At 38.5% G+C, this 17,361-nt stretch overlaps 6 protein-coding genes across 7 annotated transcripts; 5 read left to right on the top strand and 1 right to left on the bottom strand.

The window, feature by feature from the left end:
* The first annotated feature begins 797 nt into the window (after positions 1-797).
* LOC108102187 (protein rolling stone) lies at positions 798-1,845 on the top strand. The gene is made up of 4 exons (XM_017206893.2): positions 798-1,171; positions 1,234-1,335; positions 1,391-1,577; positions 1,635-1,845. Exons 1-4 carry the CDS (start codon positions 856-858, stop codon positions 1,843-1,845), a joined length of 816 nt encoding a protein of 271 aa, XP_017062382.2. The 5' UTR covers positions 798-855.
* Positions 1,841-3,704, bottom strand: LOC108102157 (COP9 signalosome complex subunit 2). Its single transcript, XM_017206853.2, has 6 exons — positions 3,548-3,704; positions 3,268-3,462; positions 3,085-3,210; positions 2,499-2,980; positions 2,106-2,438; positions 1,841-2,047 (listed from the first exon to the last, which is right to left on the bottom strand). Exons 1-6 carry the CDS (start codon positions 3,599-3,601, stop codon positions 1,903-1,905), a joined length of 1,335 nt encoding a protein of 444 aa, XP_017062342.1. The 5' UTR covers positions 3,602-3,704; the 3' UTR covers positions 1,841-1,902.
* Positions 3,705-3,848: 144 nt separating this feature from the next.
* LOC108102163 (UPF0585 protein CG18661) lies at positions 3,849-4,792 on the top strand. 2 transcript variants are annotated; one of them, XM_017206865.2, is made up of 2 exons: positions 3,849-3,988; positions 4,039-4,792. In XM_017206865.2, the coding sequence occupies exons 1-2, from the start codon at positions 3,984-3,986 to the stop codon at positions 4,700-4,702; spliced, it is 669 nt and encodes a 222-aa protein (XP_017062354.1). In that variant the 5' UTR covers positions 3,849-3,983; the 3' UTR covers positions 4,703-4,792. The 2 variants fall into 2 exon arrangements, with proteins under 2 accessions (XP_017062354.1, XP_017062363.1); XM_017206874.1 differs by having other exon boundaries at positions 3,914-3,988; positions 4,078-4,792.
* Positions 4,793-4,906: 114 nt separating this feature from the next.
* Positions 4,907-7,054, top strand: LOC108102178 (trypsin-1). Its single transcript, XM_017206886.2, has 3 exons — positions 4,907-5,860; positions 6,285-6,447; positions 6,565-7,054. Exon 1 carries the CDS (start codon positions 4,957-4,959, stop codon positions 5,731-5,733), a length of 777 nt encoding a protein of 258 aa, XP_017062375.2. The 5' UTR covers positions 4,907-4,956; the 3' UTR covers positions 5,734-5,860; positions 6,285-6,447; positions 6,565-7,054.
* A 3,973-nt stretch (positions 7,055-11,027) lies between these two features.
* LOC108102147 lies at positions 11,028-11,820 on the top strand. Its single transcript, XM_017206826.1, has 3 exons — positions 11,028-11,154; positions 11,215-11,397; positions 11,466-11,820. Exons 1-3 carry the CDS (start codon positions 11,097-11,099, stop codon positions 11,672-11,674), a joined length of 450 nt encoding a protein of 149 aa, XP_017062315.1. The 5' UTR covers positions 11,028-11,096; the 3' UTR covers positions 11,675-11,820.
* Positions 11,821-13,804: 1,984 nt separating this feature from the next.
* On the top strand, positions 13,805-14,529 carry LOC108102151. Its single transcript, XM_017206841.2, has 3 exons — positions 13,805-13,931; positions 13,994-14,170; positions 14,237-14,529. Exons 1-3 carry the CDS (start codon positions 13,874-13,876, stop codon positions 14,452-14,454), a joined length of 453 nt encoding a protein of 150 aa, XP_017062330.2. The 5' UTR covers positions 13,805-13,873; the 3' UTR covers positions 14,455-14,529.
* Positions 14,530-17,361: the final 2,832 nt, after the last annotated feature.

Genomic DNA, 17,361 nt, shown 5'->3' with positions numbered 1-17,361 from the left:
TCAGGTTTCATTGAAACCAATTTGTGTAGTTACTTGAAATCACTATTTCGATTGTAGCATAATTCCACAATGTGCTTGTATATCGATCACGCGAGCAAACAAAATATTTTTTTTTTTATCAAGATTATGTATTAGTTCCATTGATCGTTTTATATAAATACCTGTGTACGATTTGTTTGCCGGTATCAATGGCAATAATATAAGGTAAGGGTATTTGTCATATCTGGGCATTATTTAGTAGACAGGTCGATAGTGACCAATACTTGATTGCTTGTACTTAGCTTTTATTCATAATCTTAAAAGTTGCTGCTGCTGATAAAGAGTTTCGTGATTCGCAAGGGGGTACAGATCGTGTCTATAATGAACTCTTATCAAGATTTCCAAATAACACCGAATTTACTATTCGTAAATCATACGACACTTGAAGCTGTAAAGGAGTTTTTATAAATTGTTTTATGCTCCACTCATAAGGGAATTCCGAAAAATGAGTTCAGAAAATCCAATAGTTGCCAATGCGGCTGCGCCAGATGGAAGATAAATGGTATGTTCCTCGTCCCGAAGTTCGATTTAGCCGACCGCTCGGGACGACCTCGTCCACGTTGGGGGTCTTATCGGTTGCGTGGACGGCTGCCGAATCAGACATAAAAAGTACTCACTGGGATGATAAGGATCGTGATAATTCACATGCCGGGTATCAGACGATTACCTCGACTCAAGCTAAAACTATGTGCGGTAATATGCCCCTATTTAGACTATGGAACACCTGCACCTCCATTAGTCTGTTCTTTACCGTCGAACCATAAACTAGCTTGCTACTTTGGTGTCCTTTTAGAGGCTATTCAAATAAAAAAAAACATGGGTGATAAAAAGTCCTGCTGTTTGCCCTTAAAGGAGGAGTTCCAGCGTTCAAAGTTATCGCTGGATTACGAAGATCCTGGAGTGTTTTGTAAATCGCAATGGCAAAAAGGAGATCGGAATTTAATCTGGGTCCTTTATCGATGGGCCCTGGCTGCTTTCTTTGCCGCCGGAGTAATAGGAAGTATGAGACAGGACTTCAATGGCGGTCGATGGTTCATATTCCTCACCGATTGGGGATTTACACTGTGTTTATTTACCTGCACGTACGGTGCTGTAATCGCCACTATTTATTATTTTAATCAGTCATATTTTTGTAAGTATTAGTAGCGTGAAATCTTTGAAGCTCTCTCAAAATATTTATCTATCTACATTCAGCTCCTGGTAATCGATCACTAAAGATTTTCTGGATCTCACACTACACCACTTCGGTTCTTTCAATGTTAATTACCACGGTCTTCTGGGCTGCACTATCCTCAAGTGAGTTACATTTTAAAATTATTTTATTTTAAATAACCTATTTCCTTTCTTTTAGCCATGCCTGAAATTGCTGGAGAGCTCTACAACTTGTGGTGCCACGCCTTCAACTCCATTTGTATGGTATTTGACTGCTTTATGGTGGCCTATCCCAACCGCCTCATGCACTTTATCTACCCCTTCTCCGTGGTGCTCATCTTTCTCGTACACTCTTTGATTTACTATTGGGCCGGCGGTACTGACATGTAAGCATAACTAAACAATGTTATGCAACCTAACTTAATTTATGATTACTTTCCCAGGGACGGCAATCGTTTTATCTATTACGCTCTTGATTGGGCACGTCCTGGTTTGGCAATTGGATTTGTTTGCGCCGCGTTGGTCCTAATTTGCTGCTTCTCCCTTGTGGCCTTTGGAATTTACCGATTACGGATCTCCATGTACAACTGTTGTAACAAAAAGGAACATTCGGAATTGCCAGCTCGTCCCAAAGAATCATCTCCAACAGTTTAATTTAAATTCCATAATATTTAATCGGTTTCAAATCTGTAGTTTAAGATACAGCTGAACTTAGGCCATTTTCTGGACCACGGCGAACTGCAGCGATTGGATTTGGTTGGACCATTTCTCCAGGGCATTGTATCGCGAGGCGCTGCTGTTGATCTTGTCGAGCTGTAGCACCTGATTTACCTGATCAATGCGTCCTTTAATGGTGCTGGAAGTGCAATAAATGTTAGTCACATTTTTAGCATCTACACACACATTGTACTTACTCATCCAGGATGCAGGAAACCAGCAGACTTTCCACTTCGGCAGGCTCAATGTTGAGTGCGTTAGCGATAAAAGGTATAGCAATGTTTTTATAGGGCCTAATCAGTTTTATAAGCACCTGTGTGCGAATGTTCCTCAACAAATCCTCAATGTGTTCCCTTATAAATTGATCGGCCATGATGTTGCTGCGGTGCTGACGCAAAATGGTCTCAAACTCATTAATATCGTTGTTCTGATAGGAGTTGACCAGGTTGGTCATGGCCAGGATTTCAGGATCGTTTTTGTACGGCTTTGCTTCTTGTGAGTCGAAGGGATTTATGCCTGATTTCATCAGCCTACAAATGAATTTGATTATTTATTTACACAGAGGTTTTATGTTTTTTAGGTAAACCTACATGTTAGCCAACACCAAATACTTCAAGCAAGTGGTTCTCCGTGGCGATCCGCTTTCGTCGTAGTTCTTAAACGCCTCAAAGAAGTCCGTGTGCGCCTTTTCAAACTCTCCCTCCCGCAGATGCATTTTACCGCCGCATTCGCGAATGACTCCCATGATCAGAGGATGTGGAATGGCCGACTTGATGTGGAGCGACTGTTCATAGAGGGCCTTAAGCTTCTTGTTGTTCTTCTGAACCGTGTACATCTGAATCTCGAGGGCGTAAATCTCCAGCAGCTGGGTGCCCTTCTTCAAATCGTCCTCGCCATCATCAGTTTGGCAGCTTTGATGCAGCTGCTTGAGTATCTTTTGCAATTTGGTGAAGTCGCTGCGGTCGAAGTAGAGCTTGCCCAGTTTGGTATTGGTTTTAAACCAAAGACGATCGTTTTTAGCATCGCGCAGGGCGTCCAATGTGGTTTCGTAGAAGTTTTGCAGTAGGGCCATCTATAATTAGATAATTAAGATAAAATGTGAGTCAGATTTTGCATAAAATAAATGATTGGAAGGAAGGAAGAAGGTGACCCTTTTTTTTGAAATGGAATGCTCACATTTTTGGAAGTGGAAATATAATCCAGAATCGAATTGATGCTCTTTTCCGAATGATTCCTGGTCACGGCGCTCTTGATGTAAGTAAGTAGTTGCTTGTAGCGCACCATCATCTCGTCGTAGTTGCACTAAAAAGATATACCATTAGCCAGACTAATTAATCAACTGATTCTGTACTTCCTTACCAATCTAAAATTGATCTTAATCATTTGCTTCAGCGCCTTGAATCCCCACTCGCCCTTTTCGCCATTTTCCAGGTCGAGCACCTTTTGGAAACTGGCCAGAGCAGCCTTGGGTTCCTCCTCCTTTAAAGCCTTGCTGTTGTAGTACTGATTCTCCAGATCCACATCGGGTTCCGAGTTACTATCCTCGGAGTATTCCTTAAATGTTTACAAAAAAATGAAATCAACAAATGCCGGCTTTATCTGCAGATCTGAAAATTCCGTATATGTCGCCATTTCTTACCAATCCATAATCCTCATCGTCGTCGCACATGAAATCATCATCGTTGTCAGACATTTTGCGGTTTTGGCTTTGTAAATTACAATTTAATAGCAACAATTGCGAATAACGCGAAATTTCGTGTAAGAAAACACAAAGCAGAAAAAAGTATGACCGTGTTGGCGGTAGCTAAATAATGCCATCAAGTGAAGTAATCAGCTGTTAGGAACCGTTAGTGAAATTAGAGTTGTGATAACACAAAAGTCACATTAAATGAACAGAAATTTTTTAATTCAAGAAAGTACATTTGTTTTTCACATTAGAAGAACATACCTTTAGTATAATAAATCACTTTAAAATCATTTAAGTAACGGTTCCAAAAGTATTGTCCATCCCTGACTGTGACCAGTGCTGCCCATCATTCATACCGGCTTTTGTTTTATCCTTTTTGCAACTGAAAATGAGGTAAACAATCTTCGTATCTGTACTTCTTATCTAATCCCCAACAAACACAGCCTGACCAAGCGACTCCTCCACATTTATCCTCGTTGCAGTTTCGCCAAGAGGTCGCATCCCTCGGCGGATCGCAATTCGCAACCTATTTCGGAAGCCATACTTTCCCAAATAGACAGGAGCACCCCGAATTTGCAACTTTTAGAAATCGCTTCTGGTTCAGGACAACATGCTGGATTCCTGGCACCCCTGCTGCCCAACATAACCTTCCAGCCGACGGAGTACGAAAGGGATCAGTTTGGGTCGATTTCAGCCTATGCGAAAGATTGTCCCACCGGGAATATTAGAAGCCCCTTTCATGTGGATATCACCCAAGATCCAAAGGACTGGGAGGCTCCTCCATCGCCTGCCAGCTACGACTACATGTTTAATTCCAACATGATGCACATCAGTCCGTGGGCCTGCTCCATAGGACTTTTCCGAACTGCCGGACAGCTGCTAAAGAAAGGAGGAAGGTTGTTCACTTATGGTCCATATGCCCAGGATGGAGTCCTCGCTCCCCAGAGTAATGTGGACTTCGACAGAAGCTTGCGTCAGCGGGACGCCTCCTGGGGCGTTCGCGACATTAAGGATCTGAAGGTCTTGGCGACCGAAAACGGACTGCAGCTGGAGAAACTCTTGGAGATGCCGTCAAACAATAAGTTTCTGACCTGGCTCAAGCTATAAAATAGTGCACTAGACTAAGGCTATTAGACGAGATTACCCCTCTTAGATAACGTCTTTTATTTGGCGACAATAAAATTTATTGCCCATGGAGTGGCTGCTCATCGAACTAGGCCAAGTGGACAGAACGAGGTGAGACGAGTAGTGCAGGAATTGACCCTGAAAGCGCAATCGCTTGATTGATTGGCGAACACTATATAAGCACGGATCTGCTTGCACCTGCGGCACACAAGCGATCGATCACCGGAGTTACAGACATGGCTCGAACGATTCTTCAGCTGCTTCTGGGCGTGATTCTCCTGGCGAATCTTAGTCTTGCGGGCACAGCGAGGCGACCGCGATTGGATGGACGCATTGTGGGCGGTCAGGTGGCGAGTATTAAGGACATTGCCTACCAGGTTTCCCTTCAACGCAGCTATCACTTCTGTGGTGGTTCCCTGATTGCTCAGGGTTGGGTTTTAACAGCCGCCCACTGCACTGAAGGATCGGCCATCCTCATCTCTAAGGTTCGCATTGGATCCTCGCGCACTTCTGATGGCGGTCAGTTGGTGGGAATCAAGCGGGTCCATCGACATCCCAAATTCGATGCCTACACCATCGACTATGACTTCTCGCTCCTCGAGTTGGAGGACTACAATGCGGAGAACGTAACGCAGGCATTTGTTAAGCTTCCCGAACAGGATGCGGACATTGCCGATGGAACTCCCGTTCTGGTTTCTGGTTGGGGCAACACCCAGAGCAGCCTGGAGCCCACAACCGTTCTTCGGGCCGTTGTCGTACCCAAAGTCAGTCAGACACAGTGCACCGAGGCCTATGGCAATTTTGGAAGCATCACGGATCGCATGTTGTGCGCAGGATTGCCGGAGGGCGGCAAGGATGCCTGCCAGGGCGACTCGGGTGGTCCACTTGCCGCCGAAGGCGTCCTTTGGGGAGTTGTCTCCTGGGGATACGGATGTGCCAGGCCAAACTATCCCGGCGTTTACTCGAGGGTGGCTGCAGTTCGCAACTGGATCGCTTCTACTAGTGGCATTTAATTTCTTGAATCAGTAAAACTTTTTATCAGATAAAACTAGCTTTCAAAAATACACATTAACAGATAAATAAACAACAGGAAGTATTCCTTTATTTGTTTTTGATTTTTTTAAATTATGTTTTATACGGGTATGTTACTTTTGATTTGGAAATATTACGTTAAGATTTGTAAACTTTACAATGTTAAAGATATCAAATGTTAGAATGTAGAAGTATAGCAGCAAATAATGACATATTCAAACAATCAATTTTTAGCAAGATAGTTTTAGCAAAACAGCTTCAAAAATGAGATATTTTTGAGATATAGAGTTTTCTATTGACTCTTGAATTTCGGATTAATTTTCATAAAACTCGGCCTACTATTTCGCACAGCAGTCATAGGAACAATCGGTGAAATTATATAACTAAATATAAATATAAATAGCTTGTCATAGCTTCGATATTAATTAGCATTTATGCATTTTTAAGCAGGAAATTATTAATAAAAAATTAAATAAGCTTTGTCTCGCCGAAGCTGCATTATTTTCTTAATTGCAAACTGAATTCGTTGCAGATTATCACATTTATCACGTTAAGATCTGTAACAAACCGAAAAACAGTTAGTTGCGAAGATTGGGTCTCACAGGACGTACACGCTAGATATGCTGACTTACTTCTATTTTGTATGGTTCTTCACTGTTTGCGGGCTATGGGGAACCCAAGCTCAAAAGCCGGAGGTAAGCTTACTTCATCAGATTGCCACGAGCCAACGCCAGGTAAAAATAGATAGACCAAATGAAGAAATATGAGGCCACGTATAGACATCGCAAATAATAAGAAAAATCCAACATCAGTCGTTTCAGGGTTTCGAAAGGATTGGCTCGAGGTACTTTTATATTGAAAAGCTGAATCGAGTAAATTGGTTTGCTGCATTTAACATATGTCGCCGAATCGGTGGTCACCTGGCTACAATCACCGATGAGCAGGAACTAGAGGCACTGGTCCAGAGAGTCATTCCAGGTGCCTATTGGTTGGACATCAACGCATTGGCGGAAAGAGGAACCTTTCTTTCCACTCTCAGTGGCGAGCGTCCTCCCTACTTCAAATGGGCAGAAGGTCGGCCGACCAACAAAGAAAATGAATGTGTAGACTTGTACGCCGGGAAAATGTATAGTCCAAATTGTTTGGATAAATACTTTTTCATTTGCCAAAGTGAGCAATCAAACTAAGTACTTAAATGATTGCGATACGAACTATTTTTTAATTCTGACCTTTATTTCTTGATTACGTTTGAAAATGACCCAACGTAACAATAAAGAGGATAATGTCCAATTAATCAAATAATGAACAATGTGTTTTGGTGTTGATGTTATATTTTATTTCCGTTATATTTATATAGATTTTTCGATCTTTCCTTTGGCTGCTATATAAAATTTAATCCGAAATTCAATAGTAGTTACTGCGTTGTCACTACGTTGCAAATTTATGACTGAGATTATAATACGCTTTTTATTTTTTTAATATTTTTTTTTTATATTTAAAGATTCAATCAAGGAATTTATTACACTTGTCTTGCAGCAGCTGCACTTCTATTGGCCCATTCATCATCGCAAACTAAAGCAATTGACCCAGAAAAGTCCTAAGAACAAATATTGACAGTCTGGGAAAGAGTAGAAATGTAGAATGGCCGACCACATCATATCAATAACAGACAGTCAGAGACGAAGAGCAAATTTACTTAATGATTGGTCCAAAGGCAAATAAAACCATTCAGGAAGCAGAAAAAATTGCGAAGTTGGCGTAGGCAAAGTGAATTGATTGGAGAGAGTGGCACAAGTTTTCATTTCGAGTGCTCACCCTTAGGTTTTCATCTTCGATTGCGGTTGTCTGTGTGCCAATGCCTTTTCCTTCTAGTTTTCGCAGCCCTTTTCCATTTTGCAGGTCTCACTAATTGTTGATTAAATGCTGCAAATTGCTGCGAGTGTTTTCCATTGTTGCCTTTCTTCTGGCTTTTCCGTTGACGTTTTCGGTCACCTTTCACCAGCTACGGTTGTCAAAGCAGTTGGCACTGCGACCACAGGTGCTAAAGTGGGAGGTTAGGGTGGAAAATGTCCCCTGGGTCATTGCAATTTTGCACGTGAACTTGTTAACAGCAAGGAGCTGCACAAAAAAACAGGGCGAAGTGCAGGGAGCCAAGACATGAACTGCAAATTGAACGGTTATGTCGAGCGAATGGGTTACAAGGTAAACTTCGAGTTGCAATTTCCAACTTTCTAATAAACTCAAGTGGGTCACTGTGAAGCTTACTTTTTAGGGGTATGTACTCTTGGATAGAAAATAACTAGTTTGTCACAAAGATCCTTGACACAAAGGTAGATGCATTATGAACGAAATAGTATAAGTATAATAGTTATGATATTTCACAAATTAAGCCATAATTCTATAGTATAGAAATAATTTAAATTTAAATTCTCATAATAATCGTTTTGTAAAATTTGCTTTATATTTACAACCAACAGATTTGAATAGATCAATTTCTAAAGCTATAACTAATTTAACATTCCAATTGAGTTCGATTTAGTTTAAAATTTGATGAGCTTTACTTAACACCCCATCCTGCTTTTCATATTAGTAATTCACGAATTTCTCTTGGACATTTTGGCCTTCAAAACGCAATTAGGATGCTTCAGATTATCCTTTAAAGTTGTACAGCCCCCTTTTCTGGAGTGGCGACCTCGACTAACGACTTGTGGCAGTACTTAAGCTGCCTTTGTTATTGTTTTTCTTGTTGAATTTCCCCCTTTTTGCTTGCTTTTACTTTTTTTCGCTTCCCCTTTTTGTTGTTCATTGGAGCCAGCGAGACATAGAAAATGTAAAATTTGTTTGTTTCCTTTCATTGATGTTGAAAGTTTTTGCAGCTGCTGCAGACAATGCAATGAGTCGGCTCCTATATTCTCCGCCCATTTCTCGGGGCTCTCCTCGGTCCCTAATTTTATCTGTTGGCATGCCAGGGGACTGTCTTATTATTATAGTTCGTCGATTTGTTTGCATTGTAGTCCACATTGTTGTTCTCTTAGCCGGTCCAAAATCAAGCAAACTGTGTGTGTGTGTGCGTCCAGATGGTTCAACAACAATCGATTGTTATAAATTATTTTGCAGCTTTTGTAATTTGTTATGTGAACAACAAATATTGTCGTGAGCATAAAAAAATCTATTGAATCCTTGTTTTCGAAAAGCAGACTGCATATTGATGAGGGGACGGAATTAAGTTTTTAAAGAAAAATATTTGTTATTAATTTCCTACTTTAAGGGCTGTCAAGAAAAAAGGGTTTCTTTTAGAGCAAATCTGATTTTTAATTAAAAAATGCAAACAATGGATAACACATGTTTTGATAATTTAATGGAACAAAAAAGGAAATATGTTCTTAGAGAATATTTTTGCTTTTAAAGTGTTAGTAAATTTCCACCTATTTAAATTCTAAGAAATATATTCCAGAAGTGGAGTGGTATGGAAATATACATATATTCGAATGATTAAATACATCTGCTTCAGGGCCATTGCGACTTGTCTATGACTCAGTTAGGTGGCCTACGCGGCGTATGCTTGATCTGCCGGGATGCTGCCACAACTCGCTTTTGCTGCGAGTGTGTGTGTTTTTTATGGAAATAATATTCTTGTCAGGATTAAAAAGGATACGTGACCAGAATACGAGTGCAATGTGCATGCGGAAATGTGGCCAGGACCTGCGAGAAGCGGAACAAAAAAGGGCGGCAACGAAAAGCGGAAAAAGTAGACAAACAGGAGCCGCAACAGGACTAAAATGTATCTGTCAGACTCGTCGACTTTTGCTATCGTTGTCGCCTGTCGCATATCTGTATCTATGTTTTTGCTTGTATTTCCCTTGCCAGCTCTTAGCCACTTTCTTTTGCTCCCAACCCCAACCCCAACCCCCACTACTACCATCATCATCATCATTTCGATGCTTATCCTTGCTTATTGTCCTGTCAGAAAAAGCCCGCTGCCGCTGCTGCTGCTGCTGCTTGTTGTCTGCTCCTTTTTTCCTTTTTAATTTTTAAGAAAGCATATTGTAATTCTGTTGTTTACCTGTTTGGACACTCGGATACACGTATTTTTTAAATCTCAACCGCAGGCGATCCCCTGTTTTTATTTTGCTTTCCGGATTGGAGTGCCGTCGTCCTTTGGCCCGCTTCTTACCAATGCATTCAGTCATTTGTCCTGTCATTTGTAATATCCCCCTACGCATCCTTGACAGCGGCTTAGCATTTCTGTTGTTATAGCTGCTTAGCTATTCCGGTCGTGTCCTGGGCAATGGCCACGATTGTGATGTATGATTTTCAATTCCACCTACGGCAGTCCTCTTCTAATTTTGTTAAAATTATTCCATGGCTTAGCAAAAAAACAAACAAATGGAAAACATTTTTGTGGGGTTTATCTTGAGTTTATTTGGCGGCTGAGCTACGTGGTTTCCAAACATTAATTCTGTATCCTTTTCCCATGCAAATATTTGTCGATTTTCTACGAAATTTTTCATCAGAGTGAAATGATGAATGTTAATGATACGTAGGTATAATTATAAAAAATTGATACCTTCATGTTTTTCTTTTCCTAAAATCATAAATATATTTTGTACAAAAAAATTTTTATCTGTCATAAATCCCATTACTCATTCTTAATATATTTTTGGCAAGCCCTTAAAATATTTCAATTATAATAAAGTAATAAATGTGACTCAACGTAAGGCACGAATTGTTTTATATAGGAACTAAATGTCTGAAACTAATAGGTTTTATGATATTTTCCTAAATAGTAAATTATCTCTCACATGATTAAGTCTATATGATGCATATCTAGACTTTATCTGTTGATAATATCAGCTGGTTATGTTCGACATCGGTTTTACTATTTTTATTTCCGTGTAAAAATGATATCGATGATATGATGATATCGATCAATTGGCAATAAGCTATAATGATGTCACTCTTAAAGCGGAAAAGTTATTAAATCAACCATTAGTTCTATTGCCTATTTTGTTTGAGTTATCGCTTTGAAATTTTGTTGAGAAAGTATAGGCCAAATATTCCGAGACTCTATATAATATAAGTACGCACTTGACTGCATCCCACCGACAGAAACCCCCGTATTGATGTTTAGTCAACAATTCCAATACAATCCCCTGAGTCAAAGTGGGCTAAGGTATACTGATAACAGAATCTAATCTTTATAGCTGGCATAAAATCCACTTTTATCGTAGTTCAATATTCGACTACAAAATGAGCAACCACCGGCTGCATTTAATTCAGTTTCGCTTTAGACAGCTTTGTGCAGACTTGTGTTCATTAATATAAAAACGATCCTTCAATCAAAATGTGGAAGAAAGTGATTTTCTGTGTGGTCCTTGTGGCCTTTGTGGGCGTGCAGTTTGGTGAGAACAATTTGTGTACTCAAAACGTATCCTAGCTAACAAAATGCTTGTGCTTATTAGCCAACTCGCTGACCTGCTCCAAGTGCACCTCCCCATCTGCCTGCAAAAATCCTTCCTCTGAAGTCTGCTCGAATTCTACGGCCAATGCCAACAAAGGTTTCCTGGAATCGTACCACAGCAATGTTCCCAATGTGAACGGCAGTCTGAATTTCTCCTGTGCCAATCTCACCTACCACACAGCCAGTAAGTTTTTTCTTCGGATATTTTTGGTTTTAATTGGTGTATTAATCCATATTTTCTATCTCCTTCAGACCTCACTCACACCTCAGAGTTTCTCGGCTGCGTTTTCAACGAAACCAATGTCTGCGGTCTTTCCTTGACCAACACGTCGACTGGTTGGACCAGGAAGTGCTACACCTGTGGAACCGACTACTGCAATCCCGCAGGAACTTTCAGTGGCAGTGCCTATACCATCGTGGGTTCGGTTCTGACCCTACTTTTGGCCAAGTTTTTGAGCTAAACTGAATTCCTTTCGCCTAATATTTATTTTCGATATGTTTTATTTTAAAATGTTTAGTATTTGAAAAAAAGTTTATGAATGAAAGCCTCTTAATAAAATAATTATCAATAATTAAAATGGCCTTTAGAGGGTTTTACAAACTTTTATTCTTGATTTTCTTAGTTAAAATCGCTATAATATAATATTTGTATATTTTTCAGGGTCTAGAATATATATATTATACTTGGATACATATGTACATGGTGTCGGTGATTCAGACTCACACTCCGTAGCCCAAGCTTTTATAACTTGGTTCCACGAATGTTTGTACAATTGCTTTACTGTGTCACAATATTTATTAGCTTGTAAAGTTTATTTCAGGACATCCTTTTGCTATAAAGTGTACATAAAATAAAAACATTAAAAAAGTGATCTCTCTGGAAAATAACTATTGAAATAAGTTTTGGCTTTGTGAAAATAAAACAGCTATAAAATAATTTAATATGCACCTCTTTATGTGGAGTGGCTGCCGGCTGAGTTTATTTCTAAAAACTTCCCCTTTCTTGGAATGCTACCAATTGTACGCAACTTTTGTTTTATTAATTTATTGCTCTATTGGCGTCTATACTGATTATGAACGGACTTAGATAAGCGATATTAAATGTTCTGGCTGTGAGTAATTATTTTTTTTGTTGTGGGCTAGGTCTAAGTAAAGCACCAGATAACACTACAATTGCAAATAAAGACAGTTAAAGCTAGAATAACGATTGATGAATAAATGTATGGATAAAACAGTTCACCATGGTAAATAGTCCTTTTAAATATTATAAGACACAAGCATAAAAAAATAATTTATATATCTGAAAAAAAAAATGAAAAGAAATTGTGTAATGTTAATATTGCTTATAAAATATTGTGCTTATTAAAAATTTTACAGATATCTTCTAAAAAATAGCTTCAGGTAAACTGAATCGTTTTTATACCCTTGCAGAGCAAAAGGGTATTATAATTTCAGTCAGAAGTTTGCAACGCAGTGAAGGAGACACCTCAGACCCCATAAAGTATATATATTCTTGATCAGCATCACCATCTGAATCGAAATATGTATGTACGTCTGTCCGTCTGTCCGTCTGTCCGTCTGTCCGTCTGTCCATCTGTCCGTCTGTCCGTTTCCGCGCAAACTAGTCTCTCAGTTTTAAAGCTATCTTGCTGAAACTTTCCCAAAAGGTGTGTAGTTATTGCACGCAGTATATAAGTCGGAACGGGCCGGATCGGCCGACTATATCGGATAGCGCCTATACGAGAGATTGAAATAAAAAATTCTCACGCCGTTGTTTTTGATCAGATCGACCTGAATTCTTCAAGATGGCGTTTTCTAACTGTTTTTGAATTTCGGATTAAATTTGAACAAAATCGGATAACTCTATCATATAGCTGCCATAGGAGAGATCGAAAAATATATATAGAATTAATTGAAATAAATTGATAGCATTGTTGTTTTTTATCCCACGAGCATGATTTTTTGAGTATCAAGTTTTTTAACTAGCCTTGGTTTTTTAAAAAAAATTTCATAAAAATCGGACAACTATATCATATAGCTGCCATAGGAAAGATCGAAAAATCTATACAGAATTAACGGAAATAAAATGATAACATCGTTATTTCTCATCAGAAAATCATGATTTTTGGAATATAGAGTTTTCTAACGACTCTTGAATAGCAAATAAAATTTCATCAAAATCGGACATCTATATCATATAGCGGCCATATGAACAATAGTCAAAAATATGGAAAACTAATAGAAAAGTCGTCGTAGCTTTGATGTTCTTTAGCCTTTCTGTATTCTGTTCCAAATATTTGATGACTGCAAGGGTATATAAGCTTCGGCTTGCCGAAGCTAGCTTCCTTTCTTGTTTTATTTAAGTATATAAAGTTTCGTTTCAAAATTTCCCCACGCCAGTTGAATGAACACTCTGGTAAGGGGAAACCCTTTCTACTCTCCCATTGAAACTCGTGTGATAAGCTTTCTAGGCTATAAACTTTGTGATAAGCTAATCTTTGTACGCTCGCTCATGCTTATCTGGCTAAAATTGAGTAAAGTGAGAAAACTGTTAAAAGCGCTATAAAAAGAGTTGCTAAAAATTAAACAGACTTTAGTTGAATACAAAAAGGTGACTAAAAACGTTGTTTTACCGTGTTAAGAAATTAATATAAGCCAAAATGAATACAAAAGTTTTAATAGCCAGTTTGCTGGTTGCCTTTGTCTGTGTGCAATTCGGTGAGTCATTAGCCAAGAATAATGGATTATGAGTTAAACTGACGATTAAATACGATTAATAGTTGATTCTCTGGTGTGTTACACCTGTGTCACCCCAAATGATTGCAAGAAGCCCAAGAAGGTTACATGCACCAATGCTGCTGCCAATGAGACGAGTAACTATTTAAGGGTTTACCACCAGAATGTCCAGAATTTTACCAGCACGCGATTCGACTGCCTGGCTCTTCAGTACAAATACAGTGAGTACAAAATTGGAATAAAAACTATCGTAGATATACAATTAATATACATTTTTGCCTTTCTAGACAACAATGTGGTCAGTCAACTGCATGGCTGCGTTCATCCAAATGTTTATCCCTGCAGCTTGTCCCTCCAGCCGGCTTTTAGCCATTTTAATAAGACACGTTGCCTAACCTGTTCCGGTGATAAGTGCAACAAAAGTCCTGCTGGGAAAATGAGCAGCAGCACCTTCACCATTGCTGCAAGTGTTTTGGGTCTCTTGCTGGTCAAGATCTTGGCCTAAAATAAGACTATTTATAAAGATGAGCTCAACACCACAGTGGAAAATATTTCGTAATAAATTATTTTTTTTGTTAAATGTCTCTTTTTTAATTTCGGTTCTTATCAAATATGATTAGATTGTCTTTTCGGACTCTCCAACCGTTCACGTTTTCTCAATATTTCACAAGGGTTTAATCACTAGGTGATTAAATTTTATTACTCTTTTTTGTTGTTTTTAGCTTAGCTAAGCTTTTCAAGTTAATTACATTTGACTAGACTAATTGAATTATATAGAAAAGCTGATAGGACCAGGTGTTGCATTTTTTTATGATTTATTATGTGTAATTAGGTACACATAATATTTTTTTTCGGTTTAAAGTGTTTTTGTTTTGAGGCCAATTCAATTTTCATACCATGAAAAAACAACTCTAGCAATTTAATATTTTATGTGATCAGTTATACAGAAAACGTTTCCACACACACATAAAGTGAAAATAAAAGTGTGTTTTTAGATACCCAAGCTCTTTAAAAATTAGACCAATTACCAAGCTTGGAAACATGTAAAAGTCCTGTTTTACCTTCGGCAATTTAAAACATATTCAGAATTTTTGGTGAATATCAACCAAAAGCAGGTTGCTTCCCACATACCTTGCTGCAAAAAAATTCCTTTGCTGCATCAGTCATCCAGGGAACTCGAAAAATTTCAGGCTGTCACTTTAATTGGCCAACTATCTCAGAGAAAGACGGAGTTGGAACGAGTCGAGAAACATGAATAAATCTTTAATAGTGTTGCTGGCTGCCTAAAAGGCAGTCTCACTTTTGCATGCCGAACATTATCCATTGGGTCATGTTATGGGTGTTGTGGTGTGGTTGTTCTTGTTGTTGTTTTGGTTTTCCATGTTGTTGTTGTTGGTGTTCGGTTTGTTTGGAGCTGCAGTCAGGCATTTAATTGATTGATTGTTGCTCGTCTATGTCTGCATCGATTTGGCCGTGTTCACACCGTCCTGCAACCCGCTCCTAAAATCCTGTCACAGCCCTTCGTTTCGGATGTTTCATAACCGAAAAAGGGGCGGGGCTCCCAGCCGCCCATCGCATCCTGTACGGTTATCAAATCGACTTCCTGGCTATATATGTGCTATATATGCACCACGCTGCACTATGGGGCATTTGCCCACATTTGGTGGCCGAAACCCATTTTTTAAAAGTCGTTAAAAATTTTTTTTTTAATCGCAATGAGTTAAGAAAACATTGAGGTAAAATGTTACGTACTTAAAATTTTAACAGACCGCACCACTGTTAAGATATCAGCTGTCAAAGTCAGCTGTTTTTTAACAGAAGCACATGCTGTAAAATCGTTTGTATTTGTTCAAACTTTAAAAGGTTTAAAAAGCGCATTTAAAACCAATTTATGTAAAATGTGTGAATGGAAGTCGATTCAGAATGGTTTGTAATATGTGTTTTTGAGCTTGAATTATAAAAATTGATTGTGGCGTCCCTATAATCTTGTGTAAGTTCTAACCTCAAAAATTTGAAACGTAATCATAAATTTTTGTTTTTAAATAGAGCAACAAAGTGAGTCCAGCGGAGTCCAGCTCTAAAACTTGTTTTATGTTGTAGATTAATCAATTCTTCGTATACTCAGTTAATATAAAAGTGCACTTTTGCGCACTTTCTTCAAAATTTAACTTTTAAGGTGCTAACCTAGCAATAGAAATTTAACACAGTTTGAGAGAAGACATGGCATTTGGCCAAGCTCGCAAACATTTTTTACTATAAAAAACGCTAAGAACCAGGTGGACCATGAAAAATAAGTCTGAAAAACATAAACATATTAACTAAAAGTAAAGTTTTATACTTTTTTGTAACAGGGTCTAAAAAAGTGTTCCGCAAAATACAAAAAAAATCGATATAATCATTTAAAAAAAGTTAGAACAACGAATTTTTTTTTAAATTGTTTTGTTTAAAAATTCTTGTCAGAAAATAAAAAAAAAAATTTTTTTTTTTAATATTAGTAATTTAAAAAAATTTTTTTAATCTAAAAAATGGGCGAAGCCACGCCTATTTTTCTTAAAAACATGCCTTATTTTTTTATTAACTCGAATCAAAAAACAGATCACAAAAAGGTTGATTAGTTTTCAATTTATTAATAAATGCCACAAAAACTGGTCGTTTGCCCCATAGTGCGCTGTTCCTGCTGCCAATTAGTGTTGGTGCGTCATCTGTGTGTGAGTGGAGGCTCTGTTTGCATCTGTGTGTGTGCCCGTCATCAATTAATTTTTGTATTGTAACTTTGTTTTTTGGTTGGTTTTTTGTTTGTTATTTTTGCTGCACTCTGTGGGGTTTTTGTGAGGGAACCCTCCCAGTTGACTGATTGGTTTCCTTTCGATTCAATTGTTTCATGTGTGCGTGGGAATGCGAATGGATGTGTTCGCTAAACAAAGTTATGGTTATGAGTTTGACATCTGGAATGGGATGAGCAATGCCAAGCCAAGTGTGTTTTGGCATGGAAAAAATCATAGACTAGTCCCTTTTATCACTTAAAAGTCACACACAAACTATTTGTACCAATAAATAGATTAAAGTACCAAGGCACTAAATAACAAAATCCACCATCCCCATTTAGAATTTTCCGATTTCCCTCTCTAATCCCCAGCACACCCACGATTTACGAAACTTGCTCGAAACTCCCGGAAACTAAATTAAGTTTAACTTCCACTACAATATGTACATTTGATTTATGCATTGAGAGACCATACAGCCACCTCCTCGAAGTCGGGGAAATTCTCCCCTGCAAAAACGAAGACGGGAACCCTCTGATAACTAAGCCAAACCTATTCAACTTTCACGTTCGCATTGTTTGCACGAGCACGAAAAGTTATTAAGATGCATAGACGTGATTTTGCATGTTTTAAAAAAGAATACATAATGC

This window comes from Drosophila ficusphila, unplaced genomic scaffold (assembly GCF_018152265.1).
Source record: "Drosophila ficusphila isolate 14025-0441.05 unplaced genomic scaffold, ASM1815226v1 contig_787, whole genome shotgun sequence".
Classification (NCBI taxonomy): domain Eukaryota; kingdom Metazoa; phylum Arthropoda; class Insecta; order Diptera; family Drosophilidae; genus Drosophila; species Drosophila ficusphila.
Note: the sequence above shows the minus strand (reverse complement) of the source record. Positions and strands in the feature narration are given on the sequence as shown.